General features: G+C 34.4%; 1 protein-coding gene across 2 annotated transcripts in view; it reads left to right on the top strand.

The window, feature by feature from the left end:
- Positions 1-25336, top strand: part of SOX5 (SRY-box transcription factor 5) — a 415087-nt gene that overhangs the window by 271877 nt on the left and 117874 nt on the right. For both annotated transcript variants that reach the window (XM_032159826.2, XM_032159831.2), the window contains exon 7: positions 11072-11192. In XM_032159826.2, coding sequence (XP_032015717.1) covers positions 11072-11192 — 121 coding nt within the window. The remainder of the gene's footprint in view (positions 1-11071; positions 11193-25336) is intronic.

Genomic DNA, 25336 nt, shown 5'->3' with positions numbered 1-25336 from the left:
GTATGTTTAGGGTACACAACATGATATTTTGATGTACATATACATAGTGAAATGATTATTGCAGTCAAGTAAATTAACAAGTCCATCACCTCACATAATTACTTTTTTTTTTTTTGCATTAAGAGCACCTAGAATCTACTCTTTAAGCAAATTTTCAGTATATAATTTTATTAATTATGGCTCTCATGCTGTACATTAGATCTCTAGATTTGTTCATCCTATATAACTGCAATTTAGTCCCCTTTGACCTACATCTACCCATTTTCACCATCCCTGCATTAATGGCTATGCTAATTTACATTCCTGCCAATAGCATACAGGGTTCCCTTTTCTCTATACTCTTGCCAACATTTATCTCCTGTCTTTTTGATAATAGCCATCCTAATAGATATGAAGTGGTATTTCATTGTGGCTTTGATTTGCATTTCCCAGATGATTGATAGGTATTACCATACCTATTGGCCATTTTTATGTTTTCTCTGGGAAGATGTCTGTTCAGGTCCTTTGTTGATTTTTGTAGTTGGGTTCCTTATGTGGTTTGGACATTAACCCCATAGTTCACAAATATTTTCTCCCAATACATAGGCTATCTTTTCATTTTGTTGATTATTTCCTTTGCTATGCAGAACTTTTTAGTTTGAAGTAGTCCACTTGTTTATTTTTGCTTTTGCTGCCTGAGCTTTTGGTGTGATATTTAAAAAATCATTGCCAAGGCCAGTCTCAAGAAGCTTTTTTCTAGATTTTTCCTCTAGGATTTTTATTGTTTCAGGTCTTACATTTAAGTATTTAATCCATTTTCAGTTGACTTTCTCCGCGTGTGGTGTATGGCTTAGGGTCACGTTGCAATCTTTTTCATGTAGTTATCCAGTTTTCCTAGCACCATTTATTGGAGAGACTATCCTTTCCACATTGTGTGATCTTGGTGCCTTTGTTGAAAATTAGTTGACCTTGTAGGCTTGGGGTTATTTCTGGGCTAAGTCAGGTGAAGTTTTCAGCTACACTGTGCAGTCTGCACTCTAAGGACGGATAGAAGAATAAAAGGTCTCTTGGCCAGAAAAAATTGTAAGTCTTTTGAGGAAGAGTAAACCAACATAGGCAAGATATTAAAAATGTTAAAGATATTATAATCAAAAGCTCATTGCACAGAATACATAGTAGTGGTGTGGGAAATATCAGCAAGAAACAAGTCAACGTCAAGATAATTGGGAATGATTTCAAGAGACTTTGAAGTAAATGTGAATATCACATACTTTTTATGAAAATTAGCCTGTTAGAGTGAAACATTTACATTTTATGATCAATCTTTCTTCAGTCAGATATCAAAAAAAAATTTTATGTTTTCTACTAAAATAGGCAAAGCCAACTAACAATTTAAGATCTTCAGGATAGGGTGTATTAAGAAATTAACACCAAATGGCAATTACTATATTAAATATCCTTTTATTTCATGCCAAGTACTATGACGTTCTAGTGCATCTCTATTTTTCTGCTCAATTTTCAGATTGTTAAAGTAATATATAGTAGTATATATATATATATATATATATATAATATAGTAGTATATAGAGAGAAATTTTGAAAAATACTTTGTGCAGAAAACAAAAAGCAAAATAAGACACAATACAAAGACGAAAATTAAAATCAGCCAAAATGCCACCCTTGGTATAAAAATCTCTTAAGATGTAATAGAATTTTAGCTTTTAAAAATTATTCCTTTTTGGCCGGGTGCAGCGGCTCAGGCCTGTAATCCCAGCATTTTGGGAGGCCGAGGCGGGTGGATCATCTGAGGTAAAGAGTTCAAGATCAGCCTGGCCAACATGGTGAAACCCCATCTCTACTAAAAATACAAAACTTAGCTAAAAGTGGTGGCGTGCGCCTGTAATCCCAGCTACCCTGGAGGCTGAGGAAGGAGAATTGCTTGAATCCGGGAGGCGGAGGTTGCAGAGCCAAGATCGTGCCAATGCACTCCAGCCTGGGTGACAACAGCGAAACTCTGTCTCAAAAAAAAAAAAAAAATTATTCCTTTTTATGGTAAGAAAATATTTAGGAATTAATTTCATTAGTGTTTCTGTACTCTTTATCTGAATCAGCATTTTTATATCAGGAAATTACTGTATTTTGATTTATACTTTGCTAGGAATAATCAAAGAATTTGTGGCTATGTGATCATGTGTAAGTCCCCAAAACTATTTGTTTTCCTGTCAGTTTTCCTAATTCATAAAATTGGAAATAACACCTGACCTACTGATTTCTAGGAGGCTGGATAAAGTATACGTGAACTAGTGTATGTGACAGCACTTTATAAAAATGCAAAACATTATTCCAAAACATGCCTAGTTCAAAGTACACTCAATCCTGCTTCAGGTATTAGTGAAGTTATATATTTTTGTAGGTTGTTTTTTACTTGCTTTGGTTATTTTTTTAAATTGAGATATAATTCAGATGCCATAAAACTTACCCTTTTAAAGTATATAATTCAGTGCTTTTTGGTATAGTCACAATGGTTTGCAACCATCACCACTAATTCCAAAACATTTTCATCACTCCCAAAAGAAACCTTGTACCCATTACCTGTGTCCCCAGCTCATCCCTCCCCACATTTGGTAATTTTTGAGATTTTTTTTTAAAGGACTTACGTTGAACTGAAATTCAACGTAAGAATACTGACATTTTCATTAATTTTATATTACATAGGGAAAAATCACTGATAATCTAATAGAAACCATTGGGCAAAACATCACAAATTAGAAATTAATAGTGCATTTTATTGTTTTCTAATCATGGATACCTAAGAAATACAATTGAAAACTATATTATATTTCATGTTGGTCACTATATTTTATGTTCTCATTCATTTTCTTGTAAATGACAATTAATGTACTAATGCATGATATAAAGTAAGATTGTACTAGCAGCATTTGCAACTCTTGATTCTGTTCACATTAACAGACAAGCATACTCAAACGACCATGCTGTATTGTGGTCAAGAACCACGATAAGTAATACAAATAGTCACACACGCTTTAGGAAACAAGTAGAATTGTATAATAAAGATTTTGATTTGATCAAGCAACAGCTGTGTAAAATAATACTTTAAGAAATAGCTATATATTAGAATAATAACCCAATTTTAAATAATGAATTATCTAAGATATTTTAATAATTACCCTTTAAATTCATTTATTCAGCTCAAAACAATTTTTGGCAAATGAAATAGCCGTGTTTCTCCCATATCTTTTCACCATTTTCTTATTTTACACCATGTTTTTGCAACCCTTAAGTTTCTATGATTAGCAACTTTTAATATGGAGATTATACCTGAAGTCAACAAAAATATTTTAAGCATGTGTTGTATTTATAATACGTCATAATTTTTTGAAATTTGATATGAATTTAATGTATATTAATAAGAACTAATGCTTTGTAAGAATATGATGCTTCAGATTTGAAAATAAAGTTTGCTATAAAATAACAAGAATTTTTAAGATAAACCTGCATAGCATTAAGAATGAAATTTTATTGTGTTAAAGTAACAGAGGTCTTAATTCTATGTCCTTCGAAAGTGGTTGTATCCTAGTAACATTGCCAACAATAAACACATCATGCAAAAGTAAAAATGCAGTAGTGAAATGAGCCAGTGAAAGAAAGAGTCAGTGACCATATAATATTTCAGTTTCTATTATATCTAGTAGCAATCTGGTTAAAAAGAAATGACAGTTGCCCTGAAGGAAATAAAGTGGAGGTATTATTGTAGTAGTAGTTTGGAGAGAAAATTGCACTGTGTTTTTTGACTGGATTATTTCTCTATCCTTGCAAACTATCTTCACCTCTCTGTGGTGTTGCTTCTTGCCTTCTTTATACAAATTGAGTTTGTATCATATAAACTCATAGGGCCCAGGGGCCCTTTGGTGACAGGGAGGAGGAGGAAGAGGGGAATTAGAAAAAGAAAATGTGACAGGCAGTTTTGAAAAGAAAAGCAGTTTTCCTTGTGGGTCTGTTCCCAAATAGGAGTTCTTCAATGCAATATTTTGCTTCTGCAGAGCAGTCAGTCAGAATCAAGTGCATGCTTGTGCTGTTTTCTGGGGCTTGGCACTGACAGGTTTCATTTAGGAGGGGTAGGAATACAGGGAATTGGATGTGGGGAAGTTAGTATTTTGGCTATATCAGCCCTGGAGGCAGAGTTAGCACTTGCAATGGGACAAAAGTATTTGTAGTCATCAGATAACTTTGCAGTCAGCTTCAATAGCATCACTCCTTTTTTTTTTGTTGTTTTTTACTTTTTTTTTCCACTTTGGCAGCCAAGCTCTTAGTAGAACCATCTGTCTTTCTATTAGTATTTTTGAGGCCTGTTTTGAAGCCACTTTGCTTGGCAAAGTCACTTTCATCCTTGGAAACGATTTTTAAAAAAAGTTCTGTGGCTTTTTGCCGAAGAAGAGTACTATGTAAAAAATCCACATGGCTGTTCATTTTTGTTCTAAAAGAATATGGCTACTTTGTTTTTGTCTTGAATCAAATGAAATTAGAGGTGATACAACTTCAATGTGACTGTTGGGAAGTGAGAGGCAGGAATAGCAATTTTAGCAATGTTTTTATGTGCCTATATTCCTCAATGAGATGTTCTTTAGTCTTCCTAGTAGATTAATTGGAAGATAAATTGACTCCTTTATTTTTAATTTTTCCTAAAGACCATTGCATTGAGTAGGATAAACTGACAAATTGACTTTCTTTTATTTGAAATGAAAAATCAGACTATTAGCGGTCATTGAAGATCCCATGTCTCTTCTTGCTAATGGTGGAAAGTTACTTTGTTATCCTGGTTACTCCAGTTTGGGTAATTATATTCTGCCTACCTAAACCCCTCTTGTAATCTCATTTGGATATTATATTCTTCATTTGCTCAGAAACTGCTGTGTATTGTTGCTGTGTGCTTCTAAACAGCTGCTGTGCTCCCCACTGAAGGTGACTGAATTTCAGTTGTAGGTGAACTGATCCCTAAGGAGAATGTGTACTTGAACACTATAGCACTCATCGGACTAAACTCTTGAGGAACATTTGAAAAAGTTTTAGATATTACAGTTTATTTGTAATTGTGCTGATATAAACCATAGAGCTGCCTTTCATTTTAACATTTGCGTATGTAATTTAAACAAATATCCTACCATAAGTTTGTGCTGTTTGAGATTTCATACAAACTCACTCTCATAAGACCTGTTCCTTGAGATCATGGAGTTCTTCCAGTTCTTCAATTCCTGTATTTTTCCCAGTCTGGTGATGCCTTCCAGGCCTCTCACCCTGTTTTTAAACCCAAAGCCTATTGTTGATCAAAAGCAATTTTTATTTCCTCATAACCTGTCTTTGCTGAAGTCCTCCAGTCTGCTTCTCTTCCCTTGAATGCTGGAGTTCATCTTCTCTGATCTTCAGTCACAGTGACTACGCACATTTTGAGAAAAATCACAGGAAAGGGAGATCTGATAATATTACAATTCATGTGGTCTCACCTAAGGTCTTGGCATCTTCTATCACTGTTTTTAATTTCTGTGGTTTTGCTTGCTCTTTCATTTCTCACAATGACCATCGAGAACTTCCTGGAACCTTCTTCCAGTTTTCTTCCTCAATTCCAATCTCTCTAATTTTCTGGATATGAGCTTGCCTTATCATTGAGAAAATTTCTTCTGTCAGGCCTGATTTTCCTTACCTTCCCGTTTCCCTACCCATAAAGCACATCTGCCTTCATCCATTTATATAGCTCCATTCCTCAGGGCCCAGAGAATGAGATGCCACTCTCATTCTAAACTAATTGCTCCACCTCTGCCTTGTCTTCTAGCTTCCTCCGGAATTTTGGTTAGTTTGTCCCTTTCCTACATTTAAAACTCTCCATTTCCATTTGCCCCTTCCAGCCAATAAATGTGCTCAGAGCCTTGCTACCTGAAAAAAAGTCTTTGCTTCACTTTACATCTTTCTATAGCTGCTGTTAATGTCTCTCCTCACCTCTCATCAACTTTCTCTGAAGAATAGTCTACATGTGCTTTCTCCTTTTTGTTGCCTGTCATTCAGTCCTTACCCTTTTGCAATATGATTTCTACCCTCTGTTCTAATGGAAGTGGTGTTATTATAAACTCAGCTTCTCATCATTCCCAGAGATGTTATTTTTCTCTCTAGAATGCTTTCTGCCTTTTGTTTTGTTTTGTTATTCACAATTAGTTTACTCCCTCAATCTTGAAATTCCCTTGGCTTTTGTTATACCATACTCTTCATGATTTTCTTAATTTTTGTCTAACTTTAATTTTATCTGCCAGTAGGCTCCTTTCCTCCACCTTTTGTTGAACTGTTTTTGGAACCCAGATGGTGTTAAGCTGTTCCCCTTTTTCCTTCAGATCTTTTCTAGATTGTCTATTCTCATTAACTTATGACTCCCCAAACCATGGCCTCTGAAGATCTCCTCCCTCAGCTTCAGACTGGAGTGTCCATCTGCTGGAAAAATAACTGCAATGCAACATCATTCAGCCACCTCAGCCACATCATATCCAAAACCGTAGCCATCATTTTTGCATGAAAATTATCACTACTACTCTGAATTTCTAGTTGTTTGATGCCACTATAAGTAGAGTGACATCAAGTAAACATTATCTTTGATTTTGTCATTTTTTCATCTCTGAGTACTGCAATTTTTTTCTTAAATATTTCTTTTTTTTTTTCTCGTCATCCATTAGTCTTCTGCTGATCAAGCCCTCGTAATCTGTTCCCTTATATTAACTTCCCACTTGGTCTCTACGCTGGGCCTCTCCGATCTGTTTTCCATATCCACCAGAGTATTCCACTGACCCTAATTTAATCCCTCCGTGATTCCCCAGAGCCCACAGGGGAAATCTCTAGTTTCTTACCCTGATGCATAGACTGATTCAGGCAGACCTGTCACCCCTGCTTTCTTCATATTTTTTTGCCATTCCTAGCTGCTGGTAGTGTCTCCCTCACATGATGTTTTTTTCTTGCACCTGTTCCTTTTCTTATGTCTCTGTCTCTGCTGTTTACCTATTCAGGCCCTATATCTGCGACTCCTGCTTTCACAGGGCCTTTAGTGACTTCTCCTGGCTGTGTTAGGAGCCTGTCTTCTGTACTTCCATAGTATCCTATACACGTCTGTATTATTGAATTAACAGCAGTGCATTATAATTATCTGTCTATTTGGCCCACCAGATTCAGAGCTCCTGAAGGGCATCCATGTATGTGAATTCATCTTTTAATCCCTAGTTACCACAAACTGCATATTCTACTTAGCAAATGTTGATTGAATAAATAAATAGGGACATGTAATGAAATTCAGATTAAATAATTTTAAGAATCTACTTAATACATTAATTTCTTAAAGCAATTGAGTGTTTCAACAATAGAACATTTACATAAAATATAAAATATTTAACTATGAGTAATTGATAGGTATTTACTTGTTCTTCATAAATGGGATAATTGATTTGTATTGGATTCATAGCATCTTAGAGACTATGTAGTATCTTGAGGTGGACACATGAAAGGTATTAAGACAGGGTTTCTTAAAAGTTTTTAGGCTGGGCGCGGTGGCTCACGCTTGTAATCCCAGCACTTTGGGAGGCCGAGGCGGGCGGATCACGAGGTCAGGAGATCAAGACCACGGTGAAACCCCGTCTCTACTAAAAAATACAAAAAATTAGCCGGGCGTGGTGGCGGGCGCCTGTAGTCCCAGCTACTCGGAGAGGCTGAGGCAGGAGAATGGCGTGAACCCGGGAGGCGGAGCTTGCAGTGAGCCGAGATTGCGCCACTGCACTCCAGCCTGGGCGACAGAGCGAGACTCCATCTCAAAAAAAAAAAGTTTTTAAAATATAGGAAGTAGCCTCTTACGTGTATTATGAATTATTTAACCTGTGAATAACATGCCCCTTAGCTTTTAAAAATTTATGACAAAAATATTTTGTTGAAACTGAATAAATGTCACACGTTTTCAACTTTAATGAGTGGTTTAAAGGAAGTCTCATACATTCGGTGAAAAAAAAAAGAAATTAATAGTGATCAGGGTTTGGAAATATTCAAAACTAGAAAATATATAGAATGAATTACTAACCCTATACCAAGTTAGTTTTAGAATCTGCCCAGAAAATATATTGTTTTGATATTGTGTGTCCTTTTCTCCCAAACGTTGGCTAAATTTCAACAGCAGTGCAATGAAAATCCATCAAGATATAGGAAGAATACAGTCACTGCTCATTATTTATATGTGTTATGGTCTATAAAGTTGCTATGAACACTGAATTAGTGAATGCTGAACAATCGCTCCTAAAGGAAGTATGATTAGGTTCTTGCGAGCTTCTGGTCACAAATTTTCATCAACTAATCAATACATAACTTTGTTTTGTGTGTGTTTTTGTTTAAAAATACTTTGTTTAATATTTATTATTGATTCATTAACATTGAATTCACAGCCAACAGCAGGATAACTCATGCCTGAGCAAAGCTTAGCTAACACGTAGTCTTCTCCGTCAGTCACACCACAGCCCTCTCGCCTCGTAAACACTAGACAGCACTTAAGCATTATGCTTGGGAGCTTTTTAAACAAAAAAATTACCAACAAAATTGTTACCTGCTTCGTGCACGTCTGCAAATGACCAGGAAAGTGGCATTATTAAAATTGGGTATGAGTAAATTTCAGCCAATAGGCAAATTTGCAAATACGGAATGCACAAATAATCAGGATCAACAATATTTTGACATGTGTTTTTAGTCACTCACATAGATTAACCACGCATTTTGGATTACATTCATTTTACTGTTACTGTATTCTTATTACTAATAGTACAGTACTCTACAGTCCGTTCTATGATGGTCTAATAAAAACCAATCACTGGGACTGTGAAATTAGGTGTAATGATCATTTAGCTCCCTTTTTTCCACCTCGTAGTTCCTCTTTCAGTTCCTTTATCTCCTATTTCCCCTCACTAGATTGAGACAGGAGATGCAGTTCCAGTGTAAGTTCGGTTTTAGCTAAATATGGGATCTTGAACAATTTATTTGGCCAAGGTAGGTCTTATTTCCTCATTAGCATGATGGTTATGTTGTTGCTGATAATCTCTAGGGTCTTTCTCAGCTTTAAATTTCGATGTCACTCTTTACAAGTGGATCTTGAAAAATTTAGACACTAAAACAAATTATAATACTAAAACAAAATGCATTTTAATAAACTAATCTATAAAAGACCAAAGTTTAGAATGCACAGATTTAATAAAAGCTCCAGAATTCATTGCAATTTATTCCTTAAAATACTAAAAATTTTATCTGAAAGAATATTATAAACTATTAAAGTATAAATTATCTAGATAAAAACCACCATAACAAGAATGCTTTATATACAAATAATAACCAATTAACAATATAGCCAATAAAACTTTCCCTATATAATGCTTTGTAATTTGGTGTCATTGCTGAAAACAGATCTACCATTCACATATTGCTTTTCTCTCTCTCTCTCTCTGCCACCCCCACCACCACACACACATTGCCTTCTCTTTCACCCTCCCTCTCCTCCCCTTCTTTCTCTGTCAGTCCTCGCTGCCCCCCACACTCACCAATCAAAATCTCAGAAATAGCTCAGAGGTTTACTGTGGAAGATTAAATAAAGGAGAAATTGAAGGTGGGCTTTTAAAGTGAGAAATGATGAGAACTGTAAGAATAGTAAGAACGCTAGGAATGTGTAATGCGACTGGGAAAACAAGAAAACAGATCTCAAAGACAATTCAGAGGTGCTGTTAGGATTCGTGACTGAATAAATATGTAATTATCTTTGTGTATTTGTTTCTTTTACTTTTTTCACCGCCATCATCCCTACTATAATCAAGGCTTCATAGATGTGGGATTTTGGTTTTCTTGTTCACTCTTGCATCTCTACTGCTTAGCTCAGTTTCTTGCACATAGCCGATATTTATTAAATATTTTACAAATAAGTGTTCAATGTATGGGAAGACTAGTGGAGGAGAATAAACTGTCAGAAAGGTAATTTTAAACATGATCCCAAATTACCACCCATATATCCATCCATCAATAAACACTAACCAATAATCATTTTCACCAGGGAGATCTTGCTTAAATATTTGTTCAAAGAAAGTATTTTAGTTAACGACAAATCTCTAGTTAATAATGTGACAAGGCTGCAGAAATGGCCACATTAGTTTATATTTCTAAAAATTCCTTTTCAACTCAAACAAGATAGTGATTCTATTGTGCTGGATTATTTACTAACTAATGTGAACCCCATACTCTGAGAGTGGGACCAGCAAATTAGAGTGTATTCCAAACACGACAACCAAAACAGAGACCCTGTGGTCTGAGGGGTCGTTCAGTTGCTTCAAAAGGGATAGATACAGGCAAAAATATTGTACAGAGAATCTGTAGCAGGATTCAAGAGACTGAATTCTAGACCCAGTTCTAACTAATTCTGTGTCTAGTCAGTTATCTTTTGGCATTACTTACCTCTTCTATTAAAAAAAAAAAAAAAAAAAAGAGTAAAGCTTTATCTATTCTGTAATCTTTCTTCCAGGTCGATTACTGTATTCAATAATTTAAAAATTCAATATTATGTGTGAACATGAGAATTTGTCCTCAAATAATGAAGAGCTATTTATGTATAAAATGATACAGGTTTAGTTAGTTTTGTTTTAGACGGTAGAATTAGTCCCAACAAGTAGGATTTGCAGAGGGTGATTTCAGTTCCTTCTATGGGATAATTTTTTAGCCATTTCATTAGTGCAATAAGAAAAAGGCTTATCATGCAAAGCAGTGATATTTTCATCACTGCCAAGGATATCATGTAGGGAAATTATTCGTCGTGTTAGAGAGTCGACTTAATAATACCTTTCAGTTCTAGGATTTTCTAGTTCTGCTGTTTAAGGTAGTCCGAAAGCATATCCTCAAGCCCAGTATCCCGGAAAGCTTCTATGCCAGTCTTTTGAATTGAATAAATGATTTTCTTTTATCATGAAATAAGGAGGGTGGGAAGAAGCATGGAGCATCGAAACTTCTTCTCTTTGATTCGCTCTATCACGTTCAGCAGGTTCAAGGTCAGCTGCCGCCATTAATGATTCCCGTATTCCCTCCTGATCAACGGACGCTGGCTGCAGCTGCCCAGCAAGGATTCCTCCTCCCTCCAGGCTTCAGCTATAAGGCTGGATGTAGTAAGTACTGTTGATTTTTCATCTGGGAGTGGGTGGAGGGCCAAGCTTTACATTAGGCAATTTAATATTACTGCCACACCAAGAAATGAGATCACCCATATAGCATTTTTATTTTAAAGAGGAAGCACACAGAATGTGTGGAGAAGTGTCTTAGTATTTATAAGGGCTTAGATTAAATTTGTGCTTCTGAAGCCAATATTCTTTATAATTCAATTTCGTGACTTCTATTTACAGTGTATTGTTAACGTATGAATGTAATTTGTGGGTTCATTTTATTTTTTTGCGTAGATGACATAGGAATATGCTTTTTACCACCTTTTTAACAGTGAGGTAAACCCAAATTTCCTAACGTGAATGAGTTGGCCTTCTGTTATTTGTCTGTTCCAAATATTTACAGCCTAAATTCTCACCAGTCTTTTTAGTTCTTAGACCGAACCATTCTTTTTCTTGACTCTGGACTCGCATCATCAGTGTTCACTCTCCTTCATATTGTGAAGTGCTTCTAGCTCAGATTAGGGAGCGAAGTTAGGTACCTTTCTCCTGCTTCCTTTGGATTCTGTATATTTTCTTTTTCACTTTATTTGTAAACTTTCTGAAGGCAGTTGCTGATTCTGTCATACTCATTGTTGTATCTCAACTTTTAATACACCATTCAACGTTTTTGAATGAATGAATGAATGAATGAATACGTAAGCAATATAGAAGACATTTTTGAGCTACGTGATATACTAGGATAACTGTTTATATTGCTTATTAACTTTAGATGCCTGTGATTTCATGCCTTTTTCTCTTTCTTCCCCAAATATAAATTGCACATTGTTACTCTTAGGAAAAAATACATCATTTGAAAAAATTATAGTCAAAATGCCAACTGTATTCTGTAAGATAAAAATAATAACACATTCTAAAGAGGGGCTAGATTGCTGTGCTAGATATCTTCCAGAACATCTTTACCATGGCCAGAAGGAAAACAGTAAAAGCCAGTTGATTGAAATATTTTCATTGATAAAACTGAACACTACTGAAAAAAATTAGTGAAATATTATTTTAGATAATTACACAGAATATTGTTTTTAAATTCCAGTGCATTTTGGCTTTTTTATATATATATATATATGTTAATAAATTGTGCCATTAACATCTTGTTATGCTTTAGTATTTAATTAATTTGAGAAACTCTAACATTCTAACATTACTACAAATCAGTTCTACATTTTCTTTTAGATGATGTTTTAAATTCTCACATTGGGGATTTCAACATTTATTTCGCATCTTTAAATCTCTCTATATCATATTGAAGAAATGGGTTGTAATTTCTCAATTATGCAAAGCCATTTGAGATTAGAAGATTGCAACTCTGGAGTTAAGGTGAAAGTGGTTTGCATTCAAGACTATAAAAATTCACATATGTGTGGTGCTTTGCTCTTTGAGATTTTCGTGCTGCTTTTGCAAATCTTTCCGTTTACTTTGGTGTCCTGTGTTTTAAATGGAATTCTCACTCTGTACTCTTAATTTATTCATCTGATATTACTTTCCACGTCATCCTACCTTTGTAGGTTATCAACTCATCCAGACACACCAACTTTTTTTATAATTAAATACTATAGTCATTCTAAATATTTTACATTCTAATAAATTCTATGAATAGAATTTTAATTTTTATTGCTACACTAAATTCTGATTTTTTTAATTCTGATTTTTAAATCATGAAAGGTTTTTTGTTTTGTTTCTACTTTCTCAAGGAATTACTGTTCACATTAAATACATGCCATAGATGTGTTTTCAGTAAAAAAAAAAAAAAAAAAAGACACTTTCTAAAATCATTAGTTGCCTTTGACTGCATCTGTAATATATACGTATAGACTAGTTATATTTTCAATGAAACAAAAAAGTTTTTTAAAGCAACTGCAGAAGTAAGTCCCATTAGCAAATATTGTGTGCTGAAGAGAAAACCACATTTAGTATGAACAATAGCATAACCGTAGGCCTGGAAAAGGTCAAGAACACCTCCACCTCACTCTCATTTGACGGAGTTGGCATACTAAATTTGTTGAGTGTTAATGTAATGTGGCATGGAGAATTTTTTCCATTTCCAAAATAGTATATTAACCATTTGATATTCATACTTTTAGTGCTTAAAGTTATAAATGATACCACTTCTTTTGTAACCTTGGAAATAAAACAGAAAAAAAGGCTTTACAGCTGCTGGCAAGCTTGAAACTGGCATCACACCAAACTCTAGAACTAAGCAGAAGCCAGTAGCAAAAGGAAGTGCCACCCTTGTTGACCCCTGGCGTTTTGAGTCAGTTTGAATGAAGAACTGGGTGGAAATGAAAAGTAGTCCAGACGACGTACAGCCTAGTCACATTTCAGGAAAGGAATAGAGGTAGGAGAAGAAATTGTGCCATTTCTGCTTTTCAGTGGGATTTCCTGATTTATTCCCCTCATGGTTGTCAACCATTTGTGACTTTTCCCGTTGCCAGTTATTTCAGTTTATTACATAGTCTTCAATAAAAGAGACTGACCAACCCATCTTGATTTTAATTTTGAGCAAATATGAAAGATACACTATTTGTTGTTATAAAAAATCCAGATACTTTTCATCAATCCATTTATCGAACATTCTGATGATAAACGTTTCTGTTTAGACTAAATGTCTTCATAAAATACATAAAATAAATTTTAAAATCTCTGGGACTAAACTAGAAACTTTAAATGTACTCAACAGGAAAAAAAATAGAAACACTGTTTAAGGAACCTAATCATTGTTAATTGAGTTAACAGCTCCTGTTTCTGAAACAGAAGCTTTTAGTTGGACATAAAGATATTTTTTTCTTTAAGAAATATATAATAGCTGAAATATGGTGTGGAATGGAAACCCACAAAACGCGGTTGCTGAGCCTCTCTTGAGTACTAGAATGTATATCATTTAAACAGTATAATAGTAAATCAGCAGCAGCACAGCCAGGCACATCAGAGAAAATCGACTAGACAGATAGAAAAGATACTCTGAAGAATACTGCTGTCCATTCTTTTCCATGAGTATATGGATCAGTTCACAGATGTTGATGTAGTATTAGCAGCATCTCAGATTCTCTTTGGCGTTTGGTATTAATGAAATTAAGCATGAAACCATTTCATGGATCCATATCTAGTTATTGCTTTCCTTACTTATTAAAATCCTAAAAATACTTGAAAACTGCTGAGGAGGTGAAAATGAGGTGTATTCTTGAATCAAATCCTTTCTCTCTCTCTCTCTCTCACTATATATATATGTGTGTGTGTGTGTATAAGATGTGTGTGTATAAAATAAATATAGAACTTGAAAATAATTACATGAAAACACTGGTTTAGTCATTCAGCTTCATTCAGAGACAAGTTCATTCAAGGAAAGAAAAAAATTAGTTGAATAATCTGTATTTTGAACTTCTCAGTTCTATTAAAACTGTCAACTTAGTTGTTATACGTAAACACACCCCAGGCTCTCTAAGAGATCACTTAAAATCTCAATTCTAGATTATATTTGTGGATAATAGCTCATTTTAATCAGAAAATAGTTATTGCAGCCCTTTAAGTTTGAACAACTAAGTACTAAAGTTTCAAGTCTAAATTAATAAAATAACTGGGTGTACAAATGAATTGGTTCAAGTACACAATGGATGATTGAAGAGTCCAAGAACACAGTCCATTTGCTCCTGCTGGAAAGTCTGAGTGGTATCCTAAACTATTTATCAAAGGCTTCAACATGTGAGCTGTGAAGCTTGTGTCAGATACATATTTTTGAAATAAAATATAAATGCCTTTGACACCTGTAGAACAGTTTTATGTTTTTGGAAAGATACTGCTTTTGCTCATCCTAGAGCAAATCATACTTTACAAAAAAATTGACTTTAAAGGAAGATGATTTTGAATGTTCATGTTGGTGTCAGCCTAAAATTTTATACTTGAGAGAGACTTTTGAGATAAGGTGGTTGAGGGATATAAGGTTAGTCAAAAACACTTTCTCTCACTCACACTCCAGGCCTCTTCCTGCAGCACATGGCTTCTTTGCACCGCATGTTCAGCATCACTGCTATTTCTTTAGAGTACGCATTTTAGAGGTAGAAATTAGAGATGATTATCTTATTACTAGAGACTGCAGTCCTCTGCCCCTCTCTTTTCTGTTTGGGTATAAAATTCCCAGTCATATAATTGTAACCATTAGACGGTTTACAAATTTTAACAGGAAGATATTTTATGTGGAAATTTTAAAAATCTGCATGAATGGCAATATCTAATAAAATAAACCCATTTACTATATGCAGTATAAAACAATTATAAAAGAACTGGCTTGATAGTAAAAGAGTGGCTCAAAGTATCAAACTGAATATGAACTATAGCTACAGATAGAGAATATTTACCAAGAATATTTGGACATGTGTGTAGTGCCATGATTCTCAAACTGTGTGCCAAGGTTCCCAGGTTGCTGTAGCCAATTCATAGGGGCACAGGATATTTGAAAATTTTAGAGAAAATACAGAGGCATCTATTGGACACTATGTGAACTATCATAGATAAGTTCTTTGGACTTTACTAAATAAAACTGAGCAGTTAGATATTTCCTTTGTTTTTAAGAGTCCCATGAAACAATTATTGAACCATCAAAGGTGCCTTAATCAAAGAAAATTTGGAAACTTTTGTCCTAGAGTATATTTGTTTTAAAAATTACTGTGATTTTTTTTAACCTGGAAGTTATTGTAATTCACCTATTATACTGCCAACCACAGAACGGAATATTATAACAAAATTTATTTTCCATTTAACAGTGCTATGTACAATATTATGAAGATAATCAATTACTTGTCTATACCAATTGACTCCTTTGTCAATATGATTTCAAGCATTCAATATTTATTTATTTGTTTTGATTTAATTAATGCAATCTCAAATAGGCAACTACAAATAGAGAGATACTTTGAAGGAGAGAGCCTGGACTTGGGATCAGATTTTGCCTCATTCTGCTGCTTTGATTGTCCTAATGTAAATTACTAAGCTTCAGTTTCCTCATCTACACAATGGTGTAATGAGATCCATTTTACTGAATTGTTACAAAGATCAAATGAGATTATCTAAGAATTGGTGCCTAACATTGTGCCTGTCTTATTATGTTATTTACAAATGATAAAGACTGAGATAATATAGTACAAGCAAAATATAGATCCTGTTTTGAAAAGAAAAAATGATTTTAAAATCACACCTGGCATTTGGTGACATTTCATCACTCACTCTTTTTGAGTTAGGATCAAACTCACTCTGCCATACATGAATGAGGTTTCCTCTGACTGAGGAAAATAACTGTTTACAGAAAAGTAGCAGAGTGCTGATGAAAACATTTGTTTGGCTTAATACAACCTTAGCCTTGCCTGTTTTTATTATAATCACCAAGTTTTAAACTTTTTCTTTTCTTTCTTTCTTTTTTTTTTTTTTTTTTTTTCATTTTTTGGAGACAGTCTCACTCTGTCACCCAGGCTACAGTGGCAGTGGTGTGGTCTCAGCTCACTGCAACCTCCACCTCCCAGGTTCCAGAGATTCTCCTGCCTCAGCCTCCCGAGTAGCTGGTACTACAGGCGTGCACCACCACACCCAGCTAATTTTTTGTATTTTTAGGAGGGATGGCATTTTGCCATGTTGCCTAGGCTGGTCTCGAACTTCTGCCCTCACCCACCTCCCAAAGTGCTGGGATTACAGGCGTGAGCCACCGCACCTGGCCAGTTTTAAACTTTTTCTGTTGTTGTTTTTTACTTGTCCTTTTATTAGAGCTCATGTTGAAAAAGATCAAATGAGTTTTAGAAAACGTAGTCAGTCACTGTTTTGGCTGTATAAAACTGGAAATATATTCACATACTCATTCTGCATTTTAAAACATTGATTAATTTTTCAGAAATGTGCTAAATAGCCATAGAAAGTTACTGATTGAAATATTTAATGAAATATTTAATTGCCTTATGAGATTAGCTTAAATAAATAGAAGTCGATGAGCCAAGCTTAATAAACTTAAAATATGCTGTATTTACTCTTCATCAGTTTTCTGAACAGTATTTCCGTTTCCAGTAAAAAGGGAAACTCTCAGTTAATTAGTTCCTCATACACCACAGTAAAATTAATGTTTAGGAGTTAAATACCATAAACTTCCTCAGGCATATTTGCTGATGTGTTCCTGTTTTCAGTTAATGTCACATGTTTCATTGTTAATGGGAGTATCACGTGGGTTCCATTATATCTCTTATGCAAAGAGTTCATGTGTCTGGCATTTTAGGAGACTGCATGCTAATTTCTGATTTAACTGTGTCAGCTATGTCAGCTGACATACAGGTTATTGGTGATGAGTGCTGAAACGATCAGCAAATCACAAGCTAAAAACCATCAACGTGGTACGCTTTTATCAAACTGACAAAATAGGAAATGTGTTGTCAAGATCCCATACTGTATGTTCTTTGTAAATAAGCAGAGAGAAGAGGATATAATCATGTCTTTAGGCTTCTGTTTTTTGTTTGTTTGTTTTTATTTATTTTTTTATTTTTTTGAGACGGAGTCTCGCTCTGTTGCTCAGGCTGGAGTGCAGTGGCATGATCTCGGCTCACTGCAAGCTCCGCCTCCCGAGTCCAAGTGATTCTCCTGCCCCAGCCTACTGAGTAGCTGGGATTACAGGCGTCTCCCGCCACGCCTTGCTAATTTTTTTGTATTTTTAGTAGACATGGGGTTTCACCATGTTGGCCAGGCTGGTTTCGAACTCCTGACCTCAAGTGATCCGCCCATCTTGGCCTCCCAAAGTGTTAGGATTACAGGCGTGAGCCACCATGCCCAGATGGCTTCTGTGTTTTCTGTGTTAGAATTATTGTGACTAGCTCTTCCCCTCTCCTCTGCCTTCCCAGAAGTTTATAAACCAATGACTTTGGGAGATCCTGATTTAGTTGTAAAGCTTTGTAAATATTTATATTTGTAAAGAATTGAATTATTTTGGTACCTGAATGGCCAGTCATTTAAGTTCCCTTTTGAGGTAGTTATATTAGTGGTTTAAAAATATGAAATGATTGAAAAATAAAGAGAACTGGGTTCAAAAATGTATACAACATTCCATAATCATGTGGTGACAGTCATCATCCACTTCTCATGAGAAAAGTGTTTCTAGGACATTAAAATATATCTTTTGATTAAAAATGGAGTTGACATTATTGTCTTAAGATTGTATTACTGAAAAAGGGATATGTCTTTGTTGTGGCAATCACACAGTATTGTAACTTGACATAAAAATAATAGCTTATAGTGTACTTTATTATTTATTAAATATTGTCACATAATTGATTTTAATCATTATAACTGTGAGATGATAACTGATCTATATTAGTAACCAGCATTTAATCCAACTTGCACACTGCCACCACCAAAATATGTACACACAAGCAAACGAAAGCAAAGACTCTTTCTTTGATAAATTTCTCAGATTTTATTAGGCTATAACTAGCTTTTCTTTTAATCCATGTCATTTGCTTTTTAACAATTAAGAACATAAGAATGTCATTCACTTAAGACCTAAAGCACATTCAGCTTAGTATTCTCTTTTTGACGTGAGTCTCCTCCTTGACGATGTATAAACGTAAGTCGGAAAGAGTGGTTAATGGCACTCTGTGCTGTCAGCCAAAAGGCTTCAAAATATGGTATTACCCTATGAATTTGTCATAGCTGAGCCTAACCCTTAGACTTCTAAGTTTTTATTTTTGTTGCCACAGCAAGAATGGAATTTCATCTCAGTAACAGACTAAGTTCATCAACCTGAAGGGTAAGCCCAGAAGAACAATATATTATTTTATCTGAATAAATGTAACTGTTCATGATACTATACAATGGTCATCTCCAGTAAGCATGTTCTAAGACTCCACTAGAAGGCAAACTTATGTCATAAGATTGATTGGAAAGTATGGAAGAAGAAAAATATTTAGTGAAACAAGCTAAGATAAAACATTTTGCTTCAAACTCTACAATAGATACGTATTTTCCATAAGGACTTAAAAAGTCCTGACTTTGAAATGTCATGTGGAATAGGATGCTGCATTAATTTGGATACAGGTTTAGCTGCTGTAAAAGGCCAAAATAATACTAGCCTAAACATGATAAAAGAATATTTTTTGCTTGCGTAATAATCTAAGCCTTGCTTATATGCTAACTCCATGACATCCAGTATCAGGCTTGCTCTCTTATTGATTATACTGCTTTCCACAAATTGTAGCTTACATCTTATGGTCTTAGATATTTTACCCTGCTGCCATTTCCACATTCCAGCAATGAAAAGAGAAAACTCAGGTGAGAAAGAACTACAGCAACTTTTTAGACAGTATTATTTCCCTAATAATTGATTTTGGTTCTATTTTCAAAGAGTATACTTAAACATTTCTTAAACCTGTTTATATAGTCAGCTCATAATACCCTTCACATTTTTTCTAATATATTAAAGGTAGCATTTGCATTTTGCAAAAACCTCAAACAATGGAGAATTATAGAAAACAAACTAAAAGTTATCTGCCTTCACTCACACACTCCTATAATCCCACTACCGCTACCACTACCGAGATGTAACTACCATTAATTTTATACATGTTTTTCCAGAGCTAGGTATACCTGTAAATATGAATCCATTATATATATTTGTATAAAAATATTTAGATATAGATATGTAATATGTAGCAAAATAGCCTACCTGTGTATTGTAATATGCATAATATGATACATTTACTATGTACATTCATGATATATACTGTATATCATATAATATATGTGAGAATATATGCTACATAGACTACAAACTACTTCCATGTATGAAAAATACATCATGGATATCTTCTTCCTCCATACTTTCAGACGTAAATTATTCTATGTTTCCTTATAATGGATACATCGTATTTTATTTGGTTTCCCCACTAATGGACATTTAAGTATTTCTACAGCATTTACAGTTTCAAACCATGCTACAATGAATATTTTTGTATGCGCATATTGCCCCAAATGAATTTTTCATGTAGCCAGTTCCATTTCTAGTATGTGATATTTTACTTTAGTTTCGTTCTGAACATTTTGCACCTGAGAGTTTGCGTCTAAATTCTAATGCTCTCTGAGTTTGTTAATGGAGAATTTAAAACTTTCAAAATAGAGTGGCCCAAGTTATCTATGAATTAGCATTCATAAGACTTGAAATCGGAAACTAATTGTCTGGCTTTGATGAATTCTATCAGAAAAAAAAAACAAACAAACAATGAAACAAGGGGTCAGAAGACCTTAGTAGTCACAGTCCCATTTCATATTATTCTTTGCCCTTGGGGAAGTCATCTTCCTCTCCATGTTTTATCTTTTTCATCTTTCAGGTAGCCACAGTAATGTCTGCTCTACATACTTCATAAGGAGATTGTAAAATGTAAATGGGATGAGTATATGCATTTCTAAAGAAGTCAAATTATTGTATAAATGTAAAATATCATTATTATTCATTAAACATATACTCCTGTTTTGAAACTATTAAATATGTCATAATGAAAAGGATGTCAGGAGTTTTTCTATTCTAGGTCACTATGCCTCTGACCATTCAAGACATTTATATTATGTGTTTTTTTTCATTTTCATTCATGTTAATGACAACATTTATTAACTTCTAGAGGTTTAACATTTATTATTTTAGTAGGAATCTCTAGGCCAGCAATCATTCTAAATGTGTATCTCATAGGCTTACCATTATAGTGATTTATGAAGCTTCCTGTTCTCACCTGTGAACTTCAGACCCTGGATACGCTCAGGAGGTATATGATGTCTGCCAAAAGCCCTGATAAGAGAGAAAGGTGCAATGGCTATAAAGGGAGTCAACAAATTAAATGGTTGCTAAGCCTTAATATTAAAAGTGGGAAATAGAAGAGAAATTGCATTTAATTTGGTCTTAAGTGGCTTATGCGAATGCCCCTCTTCCAAATTCTTACTTTCTAATACTTGAAACATTTTGGATGAATTTTCTCTGGACCATTCATTTCTTCTTAAAACACAGAGGCAAAATGTAGACATAGTATTCTAAGATAGAGCTGGATATAGAAGCAGTTCCATAATTCATGATTCTTGCTAAGCAGCTTAAAATGAGTTATTGTGCAATACCTTAAATGATGCCTTAGCAGTCAGGCGGGAATACAGAAGGAAAAGGAGACATATTTGATTCATTGTCACTTTTCAGGGATACTCAGATTTCTTAGATAATTAGTCCAAGAAGTTTTATTGATAATCACGTTCTCCAATTTATGGGCAAGGGGATGAAGAACAATGTATTTTTTATATGCAGAAAGGTCTTCCCATTCTGAGAGGTGTTTCTTAAAGAGTTCATAAATTAATCTCTTTCTAAACTAGCCAACTAGGTAACTATTAAATTAAATAGGATAAAGTTTTCATTTGCTATGCTACATTAAGAAGTCATAAAAATGTATTTTATTTAAAAAAAACTTATTGAAAATAGCTGTGACAAAGCAGTTAAGAACTAACAATTACCTTATAATATCTTAGTTTAAAATATCTATATAGTCAAACAAGAGCTAATTTATTTTACTCTCTCGAATAAATATATATGAAATATTCCTATTCATTACTTACCATTCTATGAAATTTAATACAAAATATTAGCATTTCTCATAAAAAGTTTCAAATGTTAAAGTCATATTATACTATTCTAGCAAATCTAAAAAGACTGTACAGACCTTCCGCATTTAGAAACTCCTTCACCTTTACTTGTGTATAGCAAATCACTTGTTCTTGGTTGCTCAAGATGCTGTAGGAGAGTTGTTATAAATGTAACTACTTACAATGAGGAAAAAAGTATAGCTGAACTTATTGCCATAAGGAAACAAATTTCATCTTGGTTGGATTTAAGAAAGTATAAAATGATATGAAACAATCACAATGAAGAATGATTTTGTTTTCATTATATATTTATATGTAACATCTTATTTTCTAGTGGATACAATGACCAAGTGCAGGTGCTTTAATGAAATCATAATAAAAGATTCTTGTTGATGAACAGAAATCATTTTAAGACTTTGGAATTGCATATTACTTAATTTTCATACCTAAGAGGATAAGAATTGTTTATAAAATCAAAATTTACAAGAGATAAATTATGGAATATTATAAAAGAACTATTGCTATATGAAAATATGTTAAAAGGGATTATTTTATTCTTTAACTACCTTCTCTGGGTCCTGATTTCCTCCTACCCCTAAATTCTAGGCCTCTCTGTCCCGCTTCATTATCTATTCTTCCTTTTAACATTTGCAACTCAACATACTATTTGTTTGAATTAAACCGTGCACAAAAAACTAATTTGATACTTATTTGTATTATTGTCTTATAATATGTTTTTTCTACTGAACCTTAAGCTTTTGATATGCCAAGAGTTGTCTCTTGGATTTGATATTTGTTAACTTCTTAAATGAATTCTTCCTTCATTTATTCTGTCAATAAAGATTTTAATAGGCTTAAGTGTGTCAGGCATTGTGCTAGGGACTAGGGATTTATAGATGAGTAAGACGTAATTCCTCCCTTTAGGATGCTGTTAGTCTAGTTGGGGAGAATGGGATTGCTATGGTCTGAATGTTTATTTTCCCCCAAAATTCATACGCTGAAATCCTCACCTTCAAGTTAATAGGAGGTGATTAGGTCATGAGGGCAAAGTCCTTCTAAGAGTGGCCCCAGAGAGCTGCCTTGCTCCTTCTACAGTGTGAGGACACAGAAAGAACGCACCATTTATTCATCAAAAAATGGGCCTTCATCAGGCACAGAATTTGCTGGTGCCCTTATTTTGGGCTTCCCAGCCTCCAGAACTGTGAGAAACAAATGTTTGTTTTTTATAAGCTACCCAGTTTGTGGTATTTTGTTGTATCAGCCCGAACAGACAAAATAAGGATATAAGCAGTGGTAATATACAGATATGCATCACATTTTAAGAGAAGTCTGTGGCAAAGGAATTACTTTAAATCTAAGAGTGTTGAAGTATCAGGAAAGGATTCTTAGTGTGAGGGGTCTCAAGTCAACCTAAAGGACAAAGGCAGGTATACAATCGAAGAAGTGATGGGGCTGAAGGGATACAGGCAGACTATTCCAAGCAGAAAAAAAAGCCTAAAGACCAGAAAGCAAGAGATAAAATAGGGTGGACATGGACCTATAAACAGTTAAGTGTTAAGAATAATGTATATGGTAGAAAGTGACAAGTGAGTAGTACTTTGAGGACATGAGACCAATTCAGGGAAATATGTGTAGACATGTGCTACAGGAGCCAGAAAACCACTAAAGGGCTGAAGCCCAGGATTGAGATCATACTGGCATCCATCCATCCATCCATCCATCCATCCATCCATCCATCCATCTGTACATTCATACATCCATCCATCTATATTCATTCATCCATCCATATATCCATATCAAGGCATGCTTCTCTTGTTCACTGTTATATTTTCAGCCCCTAACGCATAGTATATAATTAATAAATACTATACTTTAAATACAAGGAATGAATACTACAGATTGCCTGTAATAAATGCTACTGGAAACTAGATAGAGAATGAATTTCTTTAACAGAGGACTAGAGCCTGGGAGACTGATTGAGAAGCTCTTATAATAGAAAGAAATGTAGACCTAGGAGTTTAAAGGAAACGATCTTCATGATTTATTGACCATGGAGGGTGAAAGGGATGGAGAAATCAAGGTTACTTTCACATTTGTAGTCTGGGTGACTGAGTGTCACTAAGTGATATAAGAACACCAGGAGTAGAAGCAGCTTTTGGAAGAAAGAAGATAAATTACATTTTGTACATGCGAAGATGGAGCTTATTGTGAGACAGCTAGGGAGAATTGCTCAAAAAAAAAAAAAAAAAAAAAAAAAAGAAACAGTAGAAGAGGTCTAGGCTACAGTCACTGATTTGGAATATGTTAGTTTGTGTATGGTTGCTGAACCATGAGATTGGATAAGATCATTCAGATGAAGTGAATAGAAGGAGAAGAACCAAGTGCCAAGGATTAGACCCCAAGGAATACCGATATTTAAGGAAGGGATGGATGAAGGAAGGTGGAACAGCCTATTGCAGAAACAGATAATAAAGTTGGCATGAACAAGGTGTAAGGAGAACCAGGACAGCTGTTTTAAGAAAAGCCAAGAGAATGTATAGATATAATTAGAGAAGGAGAAAATCATTAACAGAGGCAGCTGTTGCAGATATATGTTCATTAAAATTTGGCAATTCAGAGGTCATTAGTAAATTTATAAAGCATTTCCCCAAAAATATATGGATTGAGAACTAAAGTGTAGGAGAAGGATTTAAGATTATCACTAGTTTTTAACAGTTTAGATGAGAGAAAATAGATTATGGTTTTAGAAGGTGTTTTATATTCTAGATAGTTCATTTTTTTAGGATAGGAGGTAATTGTGCATATGTTTAAAGACATAGTTATGTACAAATTTCTTACTTTGGTATTTGAGGTCATCAATAGATTGTAATCAGACTTCTAAATATTTTTTGCTCCTAGATGAAATGGGTTTAACTACAGGCTAGTTCTTGAATTTTGCTTGTTCATTTCTTTGATCCTGTTGTACCACTTACTTTGAGGCTCAGTTTTTTTATTGAGCATCTACTCTATGCCAGGCATTTCAGCTCATAGGCCTCTCTCATCTTTTCTACTTCGTATTTTATGTTCAAGGCCTAACTCAATCTCAGCCCTTCCACTGATTCTTTCCCCAGTGGTCCAACTTGGATAAATTCCTTTCTCTGGTAATTACTGCCTATATTCATTTGACTCCAACTGTATAGTTTTGATTCATTTCACTTTCCATATTTATATGTCTTATTTTCATAACTGAAAGTGTTTTGAAGGCAAGGATTGTACCTTTTAATGCTTTGTGTTCTCCACATAGTAAGAGTTTGATACATGTTAATTGAATGGACATTAGGTGAATATGTTATGAAAATTGAAGTGTACATTTGCATAATGCTTTAAAAGTAGTCTGTGTGTTCTACAATAATGTTTTCCTTATTAAAATAGTAAGGACTCTAGTCATGATTAACCTTGGGATAATCCTGGACAGTTTAAAAAATTTT

Source organism: Hylobates moloch, unplaced genomic scaffold (genome assembly GCF_009828535.3).
Source record: "Hylobates moloch isolate HMO894 unplaced genomic scaffold, HMol_V3 SCAFFOLD_8, whole genome shotgun sequence".
NCBI lineage: Eukaryota > Metazoa > Chordata > Mammalia > Primates > Hylobatidae > Hylobates > Hylobates moloch.
This window is presented reverse-complemented; position numbering and strand designations above follow the sequence as displayed.